Below are 22,907 nucleotides of genomic sequence, written 5' to 3'. Positions count from 1 at the left end.
AAAACGTAATAAAAAAGACTCTTAGGCAACAAAAGCATTTGGTCAAGGTTAGGGAAAGATCATGGTTTTGGTTAATGTCAATCAAAAAGGTAGTAAAAAAAATGCTGTAGTTATGAGTCACCACTGTACTGCAAAATTGCCTATTTTGGTGGATATCAAGTGAAATATGTTGTTATGTTAAGTAACATTTTTGCGACGTGCCAGGTACATTAACATTTCCTCATTATGTTCATAGCAAACATTATTTGCTCTACATTACATTTCCCCCAAAATGTGTTTGCTGTTGTAAATAGTTTTTATACACAGATCTTTTCTAGCAGACAGTCTGTCTTGCCTTAACAGATGCAACAGGTGAGTGAGGGAGCTGTCCATCGAGCACAGTCTACACATCCACACCGTCCTGAAGACTAATCGGGTAAAAGTTAAAATGTGTGTCGGTGTGATCATTCTCTTAGTAAAGCAATTAACCGAGTCAAATTCTTTATGTGTACACATACTTGGCCAATTAAAGTGATTCTGCTTCTGAAAAGGTGTCAAAGAATGATGTCTGATGCTTTCCTGCAAATTCTCACCTGTTCCCTTCATATCAATTGAACATTTTCCTTGTGTGTATTTTACAAAAATTGACTTCATCACAAAATGTGTGAGAGAATTATTTGTAACTGAGAGGAAAATCAATTTTTTTTTCTTTGCAAAAATGAGAAAAAAATCTGCTAATATGACTGACTGCTGGTAAGCTTTATAAAATATCATGATACAAGATACACTGATAACTCTCTGTGTTAAAGGTGTACTCCAGCAATTTCAAATCGCACTTTCAAAACGTTGGGGGACTCACAGGAGAAAGATTAAACACAGCATGGTCAAAATGGAAGCAGCAGAGGCCGAGATACCCTGATCTTTAGTCCTGAACTATCTTACACTTCCTATAATGGAATTCATTCATCGTTAGGACTATTTATTAGAGCATTTATTATCGGAGTCACAGACAACATTCGACATCTGTTTTCACAGGCTAAGTGGGCACTCCTTGTGATGAGTCAACTGAACTTAATGTGTAAAATCCTCATTAATTAGTTAATACATCTCGAGTTAATTAGTCAAAATATTTAATAAGCTAACAATCCTCACTCCTCATTAGGTGCACTCACTAGTGCTGTTTGTTCCTCTCCAGTCTACTTGATGCACAACAAAGCTAGTGGTTTTCAGTGACGTTACCAGATGTACCACCAGGTGACAGTATTCCTCCTGTGTTGGCCCCATGTTGACAGGTTCACATGGAGGCAAAATAAAGCATATGACCTGAGTAAACTGCAACTTATCAGCGTCCCCGTTGAACCAACTGTGCTGTGATTCATTGCCATCAAGAAAGGCAATGCAAATCAGATGATTGGTATTCTGCAAACACAGCAGCCTTTTAACTCCACACAACAGAAATGTTCAGTGTGGATGCAATTAAATGCCTTTTTTCCTACCATCAGAGATAAAATTGTATTGCACACAAAAAAACAATAATACTTATCTTGTCTGTCACTATTAGAAATCATTGCTGGGAAACTGGAGATAAATGATTTCACAGTGCATGAAATTTAATTCAGCAATTTCCGATTTTACACTTTAGTAGAACGTATTTTTTAACTATGTAACTTAATTAAATGGAATACAATATAATAAGAACACACTCAGGCCGGGGAACAATTGCTTGCCGCAGCCTCATGTGCAAAAATGAATGTGTGCCAAGTAGTAGGTGTAATACCTTAAGTCCATAATTTTGGTGAGATGTAAACAAAGATGCTCATTCCCTTCAGGCAATGGAGGCGAAACAGCTTTCCAACCAACAGACTGTGTGTAACAATGAGGATGCCTGGAAGTCAATGTGTGAATGAGGCAAGAGAGAAATTACAACCAGATCAACTTGAGATGTAATTATTTGTCTGCTTAGCTGCTGTACAGTGTATGTTTGGACAGCAGCGGGGTGTTTTTGCTGAATGTAGAAAAACCATTAAAATAAAAAAGGGACGTTTGAACTGGCTCCGGCACACAGTCTGTATATCCATCTGACCTTATTCAGAGTGTGTTGGCACATTTCCCCTGAACCACGTGTCCTGTGCTACCTTTTAGTTTATTACTGGATCTCACATAAATCTGACAAGTCTCATTTCTATTTTTTTCACGCTTTGCTTCCTCTGGAGCCAATCCCATGACTCCTGAATGCTGATGTTGTTGAGATGAAAAATTAATTCCTTTCTTCACCTGGAAAGAGCTGAATTCACCCCCTAGCCAGATGCAAGAATCCCAAAGAACTGAGAGGAGGTAAAAAAAGAAGAAAGAAAGAAAGAAAGAAAAAAGAAATCAATGAGGAAAAAATCGAATGCTTATGAAAAGGATGCAGTGCAACATGATGTTTAGGACATGGAGGTGCCAGACGCAGATTGCACCTGAAAATGTAACACATTATTCTGCGTGACAGCTTTCAGATACATTAATGGCTGTGTGAAGGGAGGTTTTGCTGTACTGTCAGCTTCAGATTCTGAAGAGTGAAGTATTGAAAAAGAACAAAAATCTCCCCTGCTTTTGTTGTTCAGTGGCGAAAAGAAAACAACGGGCCTGATCAATAAATAAAGAACCCAAAAAATATTTTAAAATGTGCTTTAAAGGCTCAGTTAGGTATATGGCCAACATCAATAAAAGATCCAGATGCCTCTGCACAACGCACGTTTAATCTTGATGTTTTAAAGGGACTGTTTATCTCAAATTCAAAAATACATGTTTTTCCTCTCACCTGTAGAGCGACTCATCTGTCTAGGTTGTTTTGCTGTGAGTTGCAGAGTGCTGGAGATAACAGCAGTAGAGACGTCAGCCTTCTATTGAATATAATGGAGCCGTATGACTCTGTTTGTGTTGCTCAAAACGCCAAAAAAAACCAACAACTTTTAAACACTCAACAACAGTGTCTCTTTACATAAATCAGGACCCACGTCCTCAAATAATTTACAGACCTTGTTGTGAGCAGTTTCATGTAGGAACTATTTTCTTTTTAACGAACTACACTCGCCAACCGAATCACTGCACAGAAGGAAGCCAGGCCGCTCTCAACTGTGCAAGAAGCTGATTACGACCTATACTTATGTTTATGTGAGGCAGTGCACTCTTATGGCTGTAATTATTATAGAAGCAGAGGGGGAAGCAAGGTGACGGAGTATAAATCGTGTATGGGTTGAACAAGCACAGGACTTTCACCCAGGGGACCAATGTTCTTGCCTTGAATTCAACGTTCACTTCTTTTAATAACAACATAGCATAGTATGCTGTGTAATATACTGTCGAAGGAGGTGTGCATCTACTCATGGACAAGAGGCTAGTGCTCGTGGCAGTATGAGATGTAAACATTAATGGAGCCCTCCTCGGCTGGGCTGTAATGTTAGCTAGCTCAGTGGTGCTAGGTGAGCTAGCAGTAGATGCCAGCTTCTTTCTGCCCTGTGCTGTGATTGGTGGGGGTAGTTCAGTAGAAAGGTAATGGTTCCTACGTTGAAACTGCTCAAAACAAATGCAATGCAATGTCTGTGAATTGACCTTTTGCCCAAGTCCCGCCCCTTTGTGATGGTCTGACAAGATGTCAGAGTAAGCATGGAGCCCACACTGTAACTAACTGCACTCCCTGAAGAAATATCATATTTTTGGAAAAATAAAACAGTGATTCCAGAGAGAAGCAGACAGAGGGGTCTACAGTCTGTGTTTGAAGGATATATCCAGGATGTCAAACTGACTCAGCAGCAACAACAGGTTAAAAAGACAAAGATAGTTAGAAGCTAAAGCCGAACTATAGGCTACAGATCACAGTGTAAAAGTGAACCACCACATCACTGCTGATCGCCACACAAGACAATGAATATAAAGGGAAACTTTGCTGATATTGAACCAGCTGTGTGGCATCACAGTGTGTGCAGATGAGCAGTGTTTGGCACACTGACCTCCACCACCAGACGGGCAGGGATCTCTGTAGGTAGTCAAACAACGTTCATCTGCACACAATGCGATGACGCACAGCTGGTTGAATATCAGCAAAGTTTCCCTGCTTCCCTTCACTGGTTCCTGTACAGCAGGGTCAGCCTTTTTTTCACTGTTATAATCATTAAATAGCAAAAGCAGCATGTGTATACATTCAGTAGGCTATATCTTCAGGAGCTAGCTAGCTAACCCTACACTTTTCAGGGTCTGATTTTGGTTTTGGAACAGGGAAGAAACGTATATCTTTTTCCAACCTCTCCAGGTAACGAGTATCATTAATACACGACGTGCCCCAGGCACAACATTTAGCTCCAAATTCACAAAACCAGCCCGAACATGAAGGAAATCTAAAAAGATTGCATTAAAGTCAATGGAGCACAGCTGTGTTGTTGTTGGACCCGATGCTATGTTATGATTGGCCAGTCTGTGTCCAGGGGCGGGACCTAGCGAAGGGTGGATTATCTTGAATACTAAAACCAAAACAATCTAGATTGATAAATAGCACTACAGGTACGAGGAAGAACAAGTATTTCGATTTTGGGGTGAACTATCCCTTTAAATGTCAACAGAGACCAATCAACACATTATTCCTTCCGTATATTTCACTGCTGTGCTTACATGCATACTGTCTATCTATTTTTATAGCCACAAAACAACATACATGTTGAAGATGGGAAAAAAGTGAGAAACTGTAAATTGTCACATAAATCCTAGTGTGCACCAGCCTACAAAGCTCTTACCTGCCAGCATCAGTCAATTGCCGTCTACACCCTTTTGTAATGCCTGCCTGACAACACAGGTGCCTTAATAACTGTGGTTACAGTTGGGCAATCAGATCATTCATTAACATCATAGTTAATTGACTTAATATTCTCCAAGGAGTAAAAATTAAAATTAATCAAACTTCCATGCGTCTTCATGATTACATGATAGAGAGATAATAAATAACTGCGTTGGCTGACGAGACAGACACATACTGCAGATATAGAAAATAACGAGGAAAAAGCTGGTCACGTTGCGTGCTGGCACATGGACGTGTCTCAGTGGCTAGACTGTCGTACCAACTCCGTTTGTTGTTGAAAATTTGCCTCCACATCAAGAATATTATTGTTGTTGTTGTTGTTGTTGTTGTTTTTTTCCCTCACAGTTTCCATCAGGCGGCGCATTCATTCAGTGTGGTCTTGAAATGCTTGATGTACCATTTGACAGAACAGCCAGTAGACATGTAAGAACATAATTTGCTCATCATAATGGACAAATCGGGGGCATGCCAGCTTCAATCTCTGTCATCTGTTGTGTGATGGTTCCTCTGTTCTGGGGGTCATTTGGCATGCGGGAATATTAAAAGGAAACATAACAGGAAATGGTGTAGACAGCATTTATATACTGTGTAAGTTCTAAAAATTCTTCAAATGATGCAGAAACGGCCACAAACGCTGCCAACCACTTCAACCACCACTGGCAATTTGATTTCTATTTAGCTCTTGTGGTGTTTGACAGTAGCATCTTTTGTCCCTCCATCCCCGCCCCCCACCCTCTGCACCCACCCCACCCTTCTTTGCATCTTATTCAATCATACAACAAAGTGGCAAATGGTTAGAGAGACGTGATGATGTTACTCCCAGTACTTTTCCTGTCAACATTTATGCAAAGTGCAATCTCGTACATCTTGACATTAAAGTAACAGTCACTCTTTCATCCAGCTTTTAACCAATTTCAGTCCAAAAGCACAACCCCCCTTTTTAACAATTTAATGATAAGCGTGGAGCACTGCATCCCACTGAGAACAGCTCAGCAAACACCGCCCTCTCCCTTATGCCGCCATCCGATTCATAGTAATATACTAGTGTTGTCTGCCGGCTCTTGCTGACATTAACAAGATATGCCTTTCAAATATCATGGCCTTTGGGACTGGGTCAGAGTTACTATTTATAGAAGGTCAAGACTTCATGATAGTTTGGCTTGCTACAGTGATAACTGAAAATAGAGCGGGTTTAAGTAGCTCTTCTGCAGCTGCTTTTGTGTCTGTTATTGCTGCAGGCTCTTGAACAGATGTGATCTACATAGACTCTGGATCACTGGTTTATAACTACTTACATTACCGCTACTTACTGTGCTTGTAAAGTGATACAGTAGCATGGAACGTTGCAGTACCGCTGTTCGGGTTTCAGAGCAGGCTAAGGTACAAGTGCATCCTGATCCAGTGTGGAGCGCTAAAACAAAATACGTCCTGTAACTGCCCTCTAATGCAGACACTTATAAATAACGTGTCATCCTGCAATATGGGAATTAGCTGACGTGTGCAGTGCTTTGCTTTTTAGGTGCAACAAAATACAATTTTTAAAAATCTAATACAGTGTTACCATCTGCTGGCCAAGACACCCCTGCCAAGTATGGGGAAGAAAAACAAGTTAGCCACTGTAGCTGCCAGATATTATCAGCAGCATGTGTTTCTCTCTACAGCATCAGACAATGCTTTACACAACCGGGCAAGATTTTATGTCATGCCATTATTTTAATGATGATAATGAATAATGCCAGATTACTCAAATCACTGTAGGTTGTCAGCTTGGTAAATGTCACATTCATTCTTTATGTAACAGTGAAACACAAGAGTGGCAGAGAATACAAATTTTCTGAGTAAGAAGATACAGATTGTTCTCACTGCTTTGATCAGGCTGGCTAGAAATGATTAGTCATTTACATTATATGTATTAATATATAGTATATAATATGCCCTCACATATTAGGAAAAAATATTATTTATTTTCTTGCTGTGTTACGAAAGGCAACCACACATCGGCAGCCAACATATATGAAATAAATGAATAAACTGAAGAAATTGCCAGTATTAGTAGCACTGGCTCTAGTACTTTTTTCAACTTTGAGAACCCAAGATCTAAGATTTGTGTTTCAAAATGCTCTAAAATGGCCACTTTATATGTTTCTATGAATTCCCCACAGACCCCACTGGTGGGTCAGGTCACAGAAGGTGACGACTGAAAAATGATGAATACATAAACTGTGAATGAGCCATCATCCTCTATGATGCCATGTAGTGCTGTCACTTACATCTTCAATCCAAGATGGGCCCCTCAGCTAGTCACGAGTTACATAATTAAAAAGTGGCAACCTCTATCCTCCACACATGACCCACCCTTTGCCTAATATATACAACCTGCTCCACCCTCTCCTTAATATTCATAGTCGTGCCTTTAAAAAGCTGAACTCGAGCCTGTAGTGTGGGCGCCTCTCCTGCTGTGTGTCTGGGCCTGGTGTGTGTGTGCCGGCTGTCTTACTGTTTACATCCTGCCAGAGTCGGAGCCCTGAGCTGCCACAACTCGTGCCACCATGTCTAAGCCCTTGTCTGACCATGACAGAAGGAAACAGATTTCAGTGCGAGGCCTCGCTGGCGTTGAGAACGTTGCCGAGTTGAAGCAGAATTTCAACAGACATCTCCACTTTACGTTGGTCAAGGACAGAAATGTGGCTACCAGAAGGGATTACTACTTTGCTCTTGCCCACACTGTGCGGGACCACTTGATTGGCAGGTGGATCAGAACCCAGCAGCACTACTATGAGAAAGATCCCAAAGTAAGTGCAAGTGAAAGATTTTCAGAAATATGAAATTCCATGAATATATAGATTTAAATTAATTAAAGCGCAATTCTGTTGACAGCATAAACAGTGTCACATCTTGCATTTGTGATACAGAGTACATTTTGTACTCCATCACAGTTTTCCACACACACAGCACAGGGGGAATACAGGCGACTATATTTCATCTAAGAACTGGTTCACACCTTTATGGTGACATTTATGGATGCCTGTTGCATCGTGAACTCCCTGCCTGCCCAGCACTACACAGTGGTCATTGTTTTCATTAGAATTCTGTGCCATAACCTGACTCTTATACGGTTTCATGAACTAACTCAGCACATCTGACACATTTTAGAATAAAGGCCATGACTTATTTTCATAAGAGCAAGGGATTTATATTCTTCCACTGTACTTTGAACAGCCTGATGTCAGTGTAAGGTCGTGGCATTTAAACTTCATCAGGGCTTCTTAGCACTCTGCTGGTATGCTGCCGTTCTTATAGTGTGTTGAAACATTAACCCCCTACCCATGACCTTCTGTTCCCATCCCATATCACCATAAAGCACATAGCCCTTACTGTATGTCATAGGAGCACATGCCTCCGAGGGCGTCCAAGTTCATATATAAACAGACACATAGTCTATGAGAGAAGCCGTATCTCAGCAACTGCGTCGTTAGTAACCAACAGCTACAGAAAGAACCTTAAAACAACAATGGGGAGGCTGGCGTCACTAAGCTAAAGCAGCAAACCACACCACATTATTGCCTGTAAATGTCACACAAAACTGTGTGTAATCACAATAGAGAGTTCAGAGGCAGAGGGAAAATTGCATTTACTTAGCAGGAAAAATGTTCCCTGCAAGATCATTAATAACTCTGCTGAATAAAGAGGAAGATTTTTCTTTTCTTAACATGGGTAGAAAATTTCTTTGCACCTCTCGGCTTTCTCCGAAGGGTCATTGTTCTGTGACTTAAGTGCAAAAGCCCTTACATATTAATCTCTGCAGGGGGACGTGTACTTCTCACATTAAGCTCGTTCTCAGAAACTGTTTGATCAGATGTTGGTTTGCTGCAACCCTTTAACTCACAAACCATCTGACCTCCTAACTGTATCACCTTGTTCCGGTGCTCCAGACTGAAAAGGTCAAAGGTGAGTCCCTTAAAGGTCTGAACAGAAATCTGAGGGCAGGACGAAATGTAAGATCACACACTGCAAAGTGAGTGTTACTGCAACAAGATTCATTTTCCACATAGCTCATATGCATTCTCGGAATAAAAAAACCAGCTAATCAGCATAATGAGACGAAAGAAGGATTGAATCCGATAAGATTGGGAACATGCAGTCATATATAATTCAAGAGATCCTGTTAGCTACTCAGTGATATGGCCCTGTCAGTTGTAGTCATTATTATTTCACTATCTGAACCACTCCGCTCCAGACATGAACCCCACAATGAAAGGGTATCAGGCTCAGGCTGACCTTTACAGCGACCTCTACAGGAGCTATTTTTGCCCGGGCCAAAATGTTGGTGTTATGTAACACCCAAAGCAATCTGTCCCCCAGTCCCTTCTCCTCTCTCCTCTCCTCTGCCTCTCCTCCTCAGCCTGTGTCCGCCCCCTCCGTGTCAGCGGAGAAAAAAACAACTAAATGGCAAAGGCTAAACACAGGCTCAGGTGGCACATTTTTATGCGCTCCCAACCATGACGCTAAATAATTAAACTTGAAGAATTCGTTGACAGTCTGGGGTGGATGTTAGTGTGACATCTGGTGTATGATGTCACAGATTTGTACACTTCAGGGGACCTGTCTGTAATAATCACACAATGACACCCTTAAATATCTCTGTTATAGTCTTCATAAGACTGTATAAGCCTGATACTGATTATTTCGCCCCTTCATCCCCAACTGTAGCGTGTGTACTACCTCTCCCTTGAGTTCTACATGGGCCGCACCCTCCAAAACACCATGGTGAACCTCGCTCTGGAGAACGCCTGTGATGAGGCCACGTACCAGGTGAGACGAAGGCGCTTCATTCATTCCTCTTATAACTGTGAAGTTTCCTTATCCAATTACTGTAAAAGTGGCAGCATCTCAAAATGACTGTTTCCTGTTTGTCCTCTGTAGTTGGGCCTGGACATGGAGGAACTGGAGGACATGGAAGAAGACGCTGGTTTGGGAAATGGTGGCCTAGGACGTCTTGCCGGTAAACATCTTTCCACCCGTCAAATTCGTTTAATTCGAATTACGTTTACCCCTGACTTAAATAATGCATCGTTTTACACAAGAGCTTGTCAAACATTGATTTCTCTCAGCCTGTTTCCTGGACTCCATGGCTTCACTGGGTCTGGCTGCCTACGGTTACGGCATTCGCTACGAATTCGGTATCTTCAATCAGAAAATCATCAACGGCTGGCAGGTTAGAAACTTACACAATGTAAAGCTTTATGTTCTTGTCTCAGTGAGTAAGACTAGCTGCTGCCATTTCCTTTTCACCTTAAATCCCCTGCTGCATAAGTTTCCTTTATCATTTTCCTGATCTCAGGTTCATTATTTTTCGCTATGTCTAGACCAGCACAGAAGCCAGTAATGAGTGTTTTTTCCTCTCCATATAAAATATGTGTCATTATCCAGGTTGAGGAGGCTGATGATTGGCTGCGCTTTGGCAACCCCTGGGAGAAGGCACGTCCTGAGTACATGCGTCCAGTGCACTTCTATGGCAGGACCGAGCATCACCCCGATGGTGTCAAATGGGTTGACACACAGGTGAAGATGTGATTTAAAGTAATAAGAAGAGTAATATATGCTTCCTGAGATGATATATTAACGTCTCTCCCTGTGATGTACTGACAGGTAGTGCTGGCTTTGCCATATGACACCCCTGTCCCTGGATACAGAAACAACGTTGTCAACACCATGAGGCTGTGGTCAGCGAAGGCGCCTTGCGAGTTTAACCTCAAAGACTGTACGTGTCTGGCACAGATCAAACATTTGAAATCATGCAACAGCTGCTACATAACTTCGAATGAAAGGAGATTGTCTTTTTTCCTCTTACAGTCAATGTTGGTGGCTACATCCAGGCTGTTCTGGACAGAAACTTGGCTGAGAACATTTCCCGTGTGCTGTACCCCAACGACAACGTAAGAATAATGACTACATTATCTTTTAATCCACCAGAACTGCACTCATAGGACGGCCATGTACATGTAAACCTGGATTAGAGGAAATACCTGAGTGTTGAAAGGTATATAGGAGCTGTGGACTGTATGGCTCCTCTATGACTGAAGGGCTTGTCTTAACTCAAGATGGATTTCCATAATTTGGACCCCAACTAGTGCCCTTTATCTTCAGCTAGAACCACTGTGTGCCCCTTCAGCTTCCTCTGAAGCTGTCTTTTATAGCTGACATAAGAACTGCCCACCATGTGCTGACTCCCTGAAGGCTCAAGAAGGAGGATTTGGATGATAACCATCTCGCTCCAGCTATAACTCACGTCAGGCCTGGTAATTTATGTCTGAGCAAGTGAGAGCAGGAGCAGCGGTGGACTTTATATTCCCACTTTGTTTGAACTCGGTTCAGTCAGTGTCACACTGCTGCTCTATCCTACTGTGTATTTCTATTAATACAGACATGCTCGAACAGTAAGTCTATTGAGTGATTAGCTCATCAAAATGCAACATAGGCTACAAACATTTCACTGATAAAAATCAGAAGGTTTCACTTTTTCTAATGTGCCCTTTCTCTGTTAAACATCATTAAAGACATCAAATCAAGGTCTGGTAATTTAACAGATTAATTTCCCATTATGTATTTTATTTTAATAGACTGCTTTAACTAACCAATTGATAAATTCATAATGAAATTCACATGTAACAGCAGCTCAAATAACACAGATAGAAAAGCAAGTACTTACTTATAGAATAAAGATAAAATACAAAAAGATATATATCAGAATTAGAAAAAATATAAAGCACTAAATCAAGACACAACTATACACCCAATACTATTTACACTATATACACATTTCACTTATGCACATATAAAAAATAAGTATATTTGAATATATGTATGGGTATATATTGACAGCTGTACAGTATAATTGCACATAGTGTGTAGTTTTATAATCAAAAACAATGTAAGAACAATTTACACAGTGTTGCCTTGCAAAGGCAGATACTATAGAGAGGCATACTGCAAACAAAATTATCATTATGATTATTGCTACTCTATTCACATAATGCCCCAGCCAGCATTTGCATATGGGGCCCATGTGGGTAGTAAATGGTCCTACTGCATATGGGAGTGCCCATGGGCTCCATATTGGGCTCACGCCAGTTGTCCATACTGATGGCTTTGCCCAAGCAGGCACCACATGGTAATGCCAGGGCTACCTGGGCACCAAGTGGGTATGGGCCAAAAATGGGCATCTTCCCAGGGGCCCACTTGGGTAAACCTACTCATGTGGGCAGTTGGCATGGTTGGCAACAGTCCCATTCAGGGCCTATTTTTAGCCTGCTAACTGCCCACGTGTCCCACATACAAATGTTGACTGCTGTTTCACATGTCCCACGCAGTTTTGCACAGGTGAAAACAGGTGACAGAGCACATACCTGTTTTCCTTAGCTTGCCTGTACATGGCTGCCAAAAGCCCAGTTTCACAGCGTTGTCCTGCTGCATCCTCTCAAAGAGATGCTCGAGTTTCTGACAGTCTTTATTTTTCATCTCCACCGAAAAATAACACACAGGGGACGCACAGGAAGCACCCTCTCTGGCGAGCTGGCACTGCCCTTCATTAAATCAGATCATTTTTAACAGAGGTTTGGTTTATAATAATATCCGGTGGTCGGCACCGCGGTGTTTCATCTCGACTGCAATTATCATCTTTAAAATAAATAGCACGCTAACGTCTGCCAACAACGAGCCAATAACATCAGGACTTGGCAAATGGCCAATCAGAGTGCAGCGGGGCAACAGGTAATCAGTTACACCTGGCATCAAATGGCTTTACGCATGCGCACTGTTGTTTTCCCCACACTGGACACTTGCCAATATGAAGATGAGGCAAATAAAAACCCTATTTCAAAACTTTTACATCCAACCACTCACCTTAAATTATAGAGTTATGATAAATAACAGCAACCAAAGATATATATACCATACCTTCATCCAATGGTTTTCAAACTTTCTGTGCACACGTGTATATCTGTGCATAAAAGCCCCTAGGTGGTGTGTGATCACTCTTATCACAACAGAAGTCTTTGTCTTTATTGACTAACATAGAATAACAACCAAACATTACTTGTGAAATATTTAACAAAATGATTCAAGAATTCATTTGAAAGTTTTTAAAGTTACATCAAAGCACCAATAACACATCAATTTAAATGGGAAATAATGTGAGATAATGTGATTCGTCACACACGCATAATTCTCAATTGCAAACAGTGACAAGTAGGCTCCCTGTGAAGAATTTTGAATTAAAGTAAATTACATTTTTTAGGTAGAGTTTGCCCAGTTGAATATTGCAATAATAGTGTGTGGTGTTCACAGAATCCCACGGCACACTATTTGAGAACCACTGCCTTGATCAACAAATATAGGGTGAATTAAGGGTGACTGGGACATAAGGTCAAATGGGACAGTTAAACTACAGATTTTATTTTCTCACCTGATGAGTAAAAAAAAAACAAAAAACCATCGCTGTGAAACCACATAATCAAAATTGCATGCCCTCAAAGGTGTGACTTTACATAGGTGGGTAGGGCAAGATTCAAACAGGAAGGTGACCCTGCAATGCATGAGGCGAGGAAAATCACATAAGCTTTAGCTAGTTGTCATCATACGGTCATAAAATTGTCATAGCTAATATACTGCACAAATCTTTGGTAAAAAAAACAACCCATGATTATAATGTACCACTGCTCTAAAAATCACTCCGTACCACTAAAACAATAATTTTTCTGTTGCCAGTAGGCGGAGCAAAGGTTATATTTCCTTAGCTGTCTTTTAAAAATCACCTTAATTGGTAACAAAACATTGTCTTCAACATATCACTGGTCACTTGTACTGTTTTTGCGGTTAAATAAATGACAATTTAAACAAAAATCACTTTTTTGGGAGGAAAAAACATGAATTTTTGAGGATACTCTGGTGCAAACAGGAAATTCAACTTCCATAATTATCTCAAAAAATTGTTAGTGGGAACATTTACTCAATGCACAGATGTAATACTTTGATTAACTGTATTAGCATACAGGTATATATATCATATACAGGTGTTTGATACTACAGTAAAATGATCAGAATTGCATGATAATTATACCACAGATATATAAAGCTACTGGTGCCACCATTTTGTGTTTCATTAGGTTTGGGTGATTATTTTAGTAAAATACAGTAGAAAGATTTTTGATGTCCATGCATGAAAGCAAGTCACTAATATGCAAGAGGCTATGTTTAATGAATAAAACAGCTCTTCATGTTTGCCTGCAGTGCAGAAACAGACAAATATGTGTCTTTATCCTCAGTTCTTTGAAGGAAAGGAGCTCCGTCTGAAGCAGGAGTACTTTGTGGTGTCTGCCACCCTGCAAGACATCATCCGTCGTTTCAAGGTCTCTAAGTTTGGCTCCAGGGAGATTGCTCGCACAGACTTCAGCAAACTGCCTGACAAGGTGAAGCGAAAAACTCAACAAAATAGTTTCTGTCAGAAATGAAAAGATTCCCCTCTGATGTTCTCTCTGTGCTTTTGTTAAATTGCCTCTGTCAGTGTGTTGAACAGGTTGTAGGTGGGTTTTATTGTATCTTAGGAGAATAGTTGAAATGAACAGTATCTACAAAGAACGATATGGTGTATTCTAATTCTGTATTGACTTGTTAATGTTCTGCATGTTCAGGTTGCCATCCAGCTGAATGACACTCACCCAGCCATGGCTATCCCTGAGCTGATGAGGGTTCTGGTTGATGAGGAGAAACTTGAATGGGACAAGGTGAGGAAGAGCAGCACTATACTGTGCATAGCTTCAGAGACCTATTTTTCAAATCTAGAAATTATTCTAGTGCTTAAAACCATTTCTTACTTCCTGCTGCAGTGTTTTTGATTGTGACATCATCATTTTATTGAACCATTTACCACCATCATCATACAGTAGGCTAAAATATTGATATGTATCCAGGCCTGGGACATCTGTGTGCGCACCTGTGCCTACACCAATCACACCGTCCTTCCTGAAGCTCTGGAGCGCTGGCCAGTCGAGCTGTTTGCTCATCTGCTGCCTCGTCACCTGGAAATCATCTATGAGATCAACCGTCGCCACCTGGAGGTCGGTACTGCACATTGCAACATGTAATCATTTCCATAATGCATTGCTTACAATGTGTATTTATGGCAGCAGAGGAAGCACATGCTGTTCCCTGTATTTAAGTGCCAATATAGAAATAAGTCTTGGAATAGAAAAGCTTTCTGTACCTTTATTTGCCTGGTTGAGATAAAGGTACTTAATGTAGGTTAAGGAAGGTGGATGATGTCATAGCTTGGTGCAATCAATTTATTTGGTTGAGGACTACATTTAAAAGTATAGAGAAAAATGTGACTAGAAACGCAGAAAAAAATAGAAGCAGCACAATATTTAGAAATCAGATATTTGATGTTTTCTTGATTACGAGTCATATGTTTAGATTGCTGTGACTGTCGTAAGCGACTACAGAAAAACCTATTAAAATGCATGGAATGACTTTAGAGATCAGCACGAGGACCTAAATGTTGTAAGTCATAAACAAAATGGCTTTTATTGGCTTTTAATTGCAACATCTGTCAGAGCTAAGTTCCATGATGGCCCACGTTCCTGCTGAATGGAAAGCAAAATATTCCTGACGTGAAATTATGGGTGGGTTATATGAGCTGTAGCTCAATAAAACACTTGGGTTTTATTTATCTACCTACATACTCACGGAAACTGTCCTGTTGCTGCTCATTTGATTGATTGTAGAGTTGCCGTGTTGGCCTACTTTAATATGTGACAAGAGAAATCTACGATTCAGCAGCAAGATTTTAAAAAAATCCAATTTATGAGCTATTTTTAGCCTCATGATTTTTTTTTCCACTTTGCAGAGAGTTGCTGCCAAGTATCCTGGTGATGTCGATCGCATGCGCCGCATGTCCCTCATTGAGGAAGGAGGACAGAAGAGGATCAACATGGCCCATTTGTGTATTGTGGGTGCCCATGCTGTCAACGGAGTGGCCCAGATACACTCTGACATCCTCAAAGCTACTGTGTACGTCCCTAAAATAAACACTCATTCGCCTGTAACACTCTACAGTGGTGAAACCACCAAAATACAGTAAATGTTTGTGTAGTAAATGTAGTAGTGTCTGTTTCATACACACCCAGCCTCTGTGATTTCATGTGATGCTTCACTCTGCCTGCAGTTTCAAGGACTTCTATGAAATGGAGCCACATAAGTTCCAAAACAAGACCAACGGTATCACTCCTCGCCGCTGGCTGGTCATGTGCAACCCCGGCCTGGCTGAGGTCATCGCCGAGGTTAGCTGTGTTTTAACACACACACCAAAAACCGTTGTAAATACCTTTTATTTATTGATTTTTTGTCATTTTTGTCTATCAGAGGATTGGTGAGGACTTCATCCGTGACCTCGACCAGCTGCAGGGTCTCCGCAAGTTTGTGAATGATGACGCTTTCATTCGTGATATTGCCAAAGTGAAGCAGGTGAAGTAATTTGTGCATTACTTTATATCAACTTAGTTACAGTTATGTGTCAGTTTGGAGATGCGTGTGAATAGATAACCGGGCTTTATTGTAGCTGGTGATAGCACAAAGCAATCTTTGCCTTTTAATGATAACATACACAGATATTTCACATGGCAGCAGAGCCAATCTGCAGGGCTCTGTGATCAATATCACAACCTCAATTAACAGCTTTTACTGCAGCCTCTGCACCAGGAGTCTGCTTGTATGAAAATGTCAGGGAGTTTATTTTCTCTGACACGTGGCATATGTTGTTTTCATTCCTAGTGTCGTTGTGTGTTTTCCCTTTGTATCTCACAGAAGAGTTTGATCAGATTTCTGAGTGTTTTATATAGATATAACCAACAATCTGAAGTAGAACTTGTTGACCTTTATGTAATTAAGTCTATGTTTTGATGAAGTAGGAAAACAAGATGAAGTTTGCTATGCACTTGGAGGAACACTACAAGGTGAAAATTAACCCCAACTCCATGTTCGACATTCAAGTCAAGAGAATCCATGAATACAAGAGACAGCTGCTGAACTGTCTGCACATCATCACCTACTATAACCGTGAGAGCACATTTTTAGTCTTCTGCCTCACACATTTTCTCCAATTCAAATACTGAGATGATTTCAGGGCACATTGTGTTTGTGTCACAGCCTGAACACACACACACACAAACAAACGGATTCGGTCTTGTAATCTCTTCATATCTCTGCCAGGCATCAAGAAGGAGCCCAACAAGCAGTGGACCCCAAGAACTATCATGATTGGAGGAAAGGTATGTAGTTTATGCAACTGGGCTTCAAAAGCAAATTCACCGTCACAACACAAACTCATTCTCAAACTGCTCCTGTCATGCAGGCTGCTCCTGGATACCACACTGCCAAGATGATTATCCGGCTGATCACTGCTATCGGAGAGGTGGTCAACAATGATCCAGTGGTCGGAGACCGCCTCAAAGTTATCTTTTTGGAGAACTACAGAGTCACACTGGCAGAGAGAGGTAGTTACAAAATCACATTTCTCATCCTGTTAAGGACTTTTTTGATACGCAGCATAAACACAAATGCAACAAACGCTTATTAGAGTCATCAACCCTCTACTTGTGTCATCTTTCAGCCATCCCCGCAGCTGACCTGTCAGAGCAGATCTCCACAGCCGGCACTGAGGCCTCTGGCACCGGCAACATGAAGTTCATGTTGAACGGTGCTCTTACCATCGGTACCATGGACGGAGCCAACGTTGAGATGGCAGAGGAGGCCGGCGAGGACAACCTTTTCATCTTCGGCATGAGGGTGGATGACGTCGATGCAATGGACAAGATCGGGTAAGGCTTGAGTTGATCTCTACTTCTACCTCGAACATACTCTCCTCTGTTGCAGGTAAAATGAGTGATATTTCCTCTGTACCACACATTTTCCACAGTCCCCAAATATGTTTTCCACAAACTCAGAAACAGTTTGACCTTGATCCCTTAGGGGGACATGAAAGGGAGCAGAGACGGGGAAAAAGGCTCATCCCTGCCTTTTTATTTGTGCCACTACAGTATGGAATGTCTTTGCGTACAAGAACACACTGTTACCTACCTGTCAGATCCATTTGGTGAAATACCTCCAAGACCCTCCAACTGTCAAGACTTCACTGTGCTCCATGCGCTCTCACTATCCAGCACCTTTTCACTCTCTCACAATAATGATCACTTCAACACTCCCAAGTGCTGTTGTTTTTTTTTCTTTTACTCAAGCTGAGGGTTTCCACAGTAAAAGGTGTGGCCTTGGGGAACCTGTGCAGGCACCGACTACTACACTTCCATTATTAATGACCCAGTTACTACAGCAACAACCTTGTGCTTCTGTTTTTTCTCAACGTGCGTATTGTTTATTTTCGGCCCTGCTTAGATACCACGCCGAGGACTACTACAACCGCCTGCCTGAGCTGAAACAGGCTATTGACCAGATTGCTGGAGGCTTCTTTAGCCCAAAGCAGCCTGACCTGTTTAAAGAAATTGTCAACTTGCTGATGCATCATGACAGGTAAAGACACATCTAACATTAGCAGCCTGAGGCGCACACATGCGTACACACATACAAATAAGAACGTGCATGAACTTGCATGCTGGGGCGGGGGGAAAAAAAAAGAAAACAACTGGCAGCCTTTTGCATGCACACCAACATTCAGTATGAGAATACACACATGCATGCACTTACAAACACAGATGCATTCACACTGCACTATCTGTTGTTTTTTTCAGTGAGTTAATTGCATTCTTGTCTGCACAGATTTAAGGTCTTTGCTGACTATGAAGACTATATTAAATGCCAGGAGAAAGTCAACGCTCTTTACAAGGTATGTTCATTAAAGAGCCACATAAGCCACATGGTTCATAGAAGTCTCTCCTGCATTTATAGTAAGACCTTAATTAGTGTAGGTATATTATGAGCACCACAGCTAATGGAAGGGGACTCAGTGCTGCTAATCCCTTTTAATCACACATCTTATTACTCACTTATCAATCACTTTCATCTTCACCTCAGAACCCCAAGGAATGGACCAAGAAGGTGATCTACAACATCGCCGGATGTGGCAAGTTCTCCAGTGACCGCACCATTGCCCAGTACGCTCGTGAGATCTGGGGCATGGAGCCTACGCTCGAGAAACTCCCCAACCCTGACGGCAACTTGTAAACTGTCCACATGACAGCCACCATCCAAGCCTTCCCCCGCTTCCATCATAACACGGATGCCTTAAGAACCTCCATGTGCGTCTGGTGAAAGCCCCCACAAACCTGCATCCAAAAGGGATTAGAATTAAATGCCTCCTGTATGACTACATTGTGTCTCACACACACTCTTGGCTCCGGCTCAGTTTACATTCTTCATACCTACAGATTCACACTATCCAGGTTACAGACTGGTGTTAACAAAACTGCTGTTGCAACTAGAAACTGCTGTGTAGCTGCCATAAAGTGGATAAAAGAGCTTTGTGGTGGGCTTTGTGAATTTGTTGGTGATTTTTTTTTTATTAAAAAACAGAAACTCTTGTATTTCCACTCAGACCCATTATGCATAAAATCTATCTTAAATACCATGACAGCCTGGGTGACTTCTTCCAGCTGGTCGTGTTCTATTTCAGGGATAGCCGGGTATTTTCAGGTCATTTAATAAAGTATTGTAGAATACAGATACACATAATACATTTTGTTGCAAATCAAACTATTATTGGGTAAAATTGCACTTCCAATCATCACACTCAAGCAATGGCCATTTGAACTACAGCCTGAAAACCCTCTTCAGTGCACTCTGATAATCAAACGTACATTTAACTTCCGAAGACCTTGTGTCCTCGTATAAGGACATTACATTTTGGGTGAACTGGACCTTATACGTCATTCTGCTCAGTTCAGACCTCTAATCCTCCTTCATGGACACTTTTTTTGTGCCAAGTAATGATAGTAAGACCACAATACATTCATCCATGTAAAAACAAGAAGGCAGCCATCTCTGCCAAGTCAGTCTGCAGCTGATCCTGATCCAAAACCTGATCACATTTTATGATTGAAACTTGTTTATATATGATTAATAACATTTCTCACTTGACATGCTAAACACATTCGACCACTTATAGCAACAGTAAAAAGGTAAGATGCTGTCAATAAGAAAATACTCGTTTGCAGACATTGGGAATTTCTCATCAGCTAGGTGATTGCCATTGGGACTTTATCATCTTCTCCCTTGAGGACATTAGAGCTTTATTGTTGTCTCATTTCAGGATATTGGGACTTTATTTACTTATTATCGTTGACAATGTTTAGTTTTTTTATACTTATTAGGTCCTACTAATCTCAAATAGCTAGGAAAAATTGAAAATGCATACCAAACAAAAGTTTGGTTTTAATATTTTTGCAATCCAATCTGGGTATATTGACTATAAAGGAAAGGCTAATCTGGGCTAATGCCATGGTGTGAGGACAGTACACTTCTGGACTCTGCAAAAGACCTAAATCAGGTCTTTTACCATATTTGGAAGGTCAATATTTGTCAGTGCTGGTTGATGACGGCATCAACAGATGGGTGAAAAAAAAATCAAAAGGGGAAATAACATGTTTAAAGTGTAATTATATACTTTTGAAAAACAGAATACACTCTGTCAGCCTGTAATTTAGGAAACAGTGATGTCAGTGCAAATGCACACCTCCACATGTTTTGCTCTGTTGTGTGGGGTTGTTGTTGACTGTGTTCTCAGATGATGGATGATCTGTCAAGGTGAAGCCAAATTCACTACTCTTGTGCAACACGTCCTCATCAGCGATTATTTGTAATTATCCCGAATGCAAGTGATTATGCAGTTAGTCAAAGATAGGCTTTTTGTTGTTTTTTTTTTATGATCTCATTTAGAATTAAATTAAATTTGCGAGATTCAAGAAGCAGAAAATCTGTGGTCAGATCAGCGGACAGCAGCGACCAAGCTGCAGGCTGCCTGAGCTGAGTGTTAAGTCAACACTCATTTCATATCTGCATAATCCTCAGATACAGATCAACCTATTTTATGTATATAAGCCTACGTAAGACATTAACCTTTTCTCATTATCTTGTAACCCTACTTTCTCAGTCTCCAGCCCTCCTGGCCTGTGGGTAATACGTGGGTTACAATTTCCCTTGTGTTTAGATAATCTTCTTTAATTCACACCTATACAGCAAGACAGTGTGCAACCGAGGTGACTGCTACGCTCACACCTGTCCCTGCAAACAATGACAGGTAGGAACTATAATTACCCTTAAGTTCAGGGGACATTGAGTAGTAACTTAAATGTTACACATGGAAATATATAAATAAAACAATAGTTCAAGGGATATTTATGATAATGGATTAATCACAATACGTAGCAACACAACTTAATACTGTAAGTCTGCTACTAATACATATCTTTCTACGGTATCCTGTAAAGACATAAATTAGCATCATAAACTTAAGTAACCAAAGTAATCCTAAAATGTGATGTGCACAGAAAATGCAGTTATTATCTGCATGTCAGTTACAGATTGTGACATCATGGTTTCCCCTCCTCTGAAACCAGCTAAGAACTGTTGGTTAACAGGTCGCAAAAATTCAGCAAGAAATCTTGGGAAGGTCAACATGTCAACACATTGTCACTCTGACCTCGTCACATATCGACATTTGGTCATGGACTTTCCACGACCAGATAAGATGTGAAAGGTAACCTGGGTGCGTTGGTTGTTGATGTTCTGGGATGCAGTGTCAGGTTCTGCCTGTTACATGAATTGTGTGTTTACATAGTCTCTTTGCAAATTGATGTTTTTTTTCTTTCAACAACTAACACACGTGGTTGGGTTTAGAAAAAAAGAACAGGGTTTGGCTTTATAATCTTTCGGGACGTGAACACCATTCTCTCGGGTGACAGTCACTGCCTTAACTTTCGTTGCTGTCCTGCCGCGTTTCCCCTTGACGCCATTTAACTATAGGTGAAAGGATGCCTATCACACCAACATTAAAGGAGGGCTTTTTTCATCAGTGTTTGACGCCACAAGTCACTGCCAAAGCGCCGTATTTTGACGTCTTCAGAGTGAGACCGGGTTGACTAAGTACCAAGAAGGTAGCTTTGAATCAAGCTAATAACAGGACACTGTAGATCAGATTGAAGTGGTGCAACACAAACAAAAACAAAAAAGAGTGATAAGAGTGTTTGATAACAACAAGGTCACCGTTCCAGGATGACAACACCAACACGAGACCCAGTTCAGCCACAGACTTTGGACAGGACTTTGGCACTGTGTCAGTGAGGGCACCACCTTTATCCACTGAACTGGTGACAGGACGCAGTCAGACGCACTAAAGTAAGTCTGAATGCTGACTGTTATCACGGGCACGTCCTGATAACACACAGACATTTTGTCGCAGTACAGTATCCACCCAGGAGACTTCACTCCAAAACAATCAATCACAATGCCACCATGAATAACAGGCGTTGTGTTAAATTACATGGAAAATGTTTTGTTTGCACAGATGTTTATCAGGGTCACCGGGGCAGAAAAATGCATCATGACGTGCATATTAGCCCAAGTGTCACCTAGTAGGTTATTCATGGTTGGCAAAATACATTTTTGATGGTAATACAGATATTATTTATGGTTATTTGAAGTTGTTGTAAACACTTTTAAACACACCTCTGCTAGTGAGAGATCTTGAAATCTTTCCAGTGACTGAAATGAAACACTCCCATGTGTGCTGCAGATAGAAAGCAGCTTGAGTGATAACTTCTTTAAGTCGCCCATTGGGGGAGCTCTTGCTGCCTTAGGCAGGTGGAACAAAACCAACCAGACCTGGTGACACTCTGCCCTGCTACCCTGTGACTTAGTTTCATGCTTCAGTGGTTCCTTTGGTGACAGTAAAACATAGATGATTGTCATGACACACAAACACAATGTCTCCCTGTTAATAATGATGGAAACTACGTGAAGAAGTACTTCTTAAGATGGAAATATTTTCACAGATCAAGTTTGTCTCAAGCCAGTGCAGAAAAGAGTGTTCAACAGA

At 41.1% G+C, this 22,907-nt stretch overlaps 1 protein-coding gene across 1 annotated transcript; it reads left to right on the top strand.

Moving 5' to 3' along the window:
- Positions 1-7,237: 7,237 nt before the first annotated feature.
- Positions 7,238-19,442, top strand: pygma (phosphorylase, glycogen, muscle A). Its single transcript, XM_033643745.2, has 20 exons — positions 7,238-7,602; positions 9,521-9,622; positions 9,734-9,812; positions 9,922-10,025; positions 10,241-10,372; positions 10,460-10,571; positions 10,664-10,746; positions 14,134-14,277; positions 14,500-14,592; positions 14,779-14,925; positions 15,714-15,877; positions 16,032-16,146; positions 16,229-16,330; positions 16,774-16,921; positions 17,075-17,133; positions 17,217-17,358; positions 17,475-17,682; positions 18,254-18,388; positions 18,635-18,701; positions 18,890-19,442. The coding sequence occupies exons 1-20, from the start codon at positions 7,360-7,362 to the stop codon at positions 19,037-19,039; spliced, it is 2,529 nt and encodes an 842-aa protein (XP_033499636.2). The 5' UTR covers positions 7,238-7,359; the 3' UTR covers positions 19,040-19,442.
- The last annotated feature ends 3,465 nt before the right edge of the window (positions 19,443-22,907 follow it).

This window comes from Epinephelus lanceolatus, chromosome 11 (assembly GCF_041903045.1).
Source record: "Epinephelus lanceolatus isolate andai-2023 chromosome 11, ASM4190304v1, whole genome shotgun sequence".
NCBI classification, from domain to species: domain Eukaryota; kingdom Metazoa; phylum Chordata; class Actinopteri; order Perciformes; family Serranidae; genus Epinephelus; species Epinephelus lanceolatus.
This window is presented reverse-complemented; position numbering and strand designations above follow the sequence as displayed.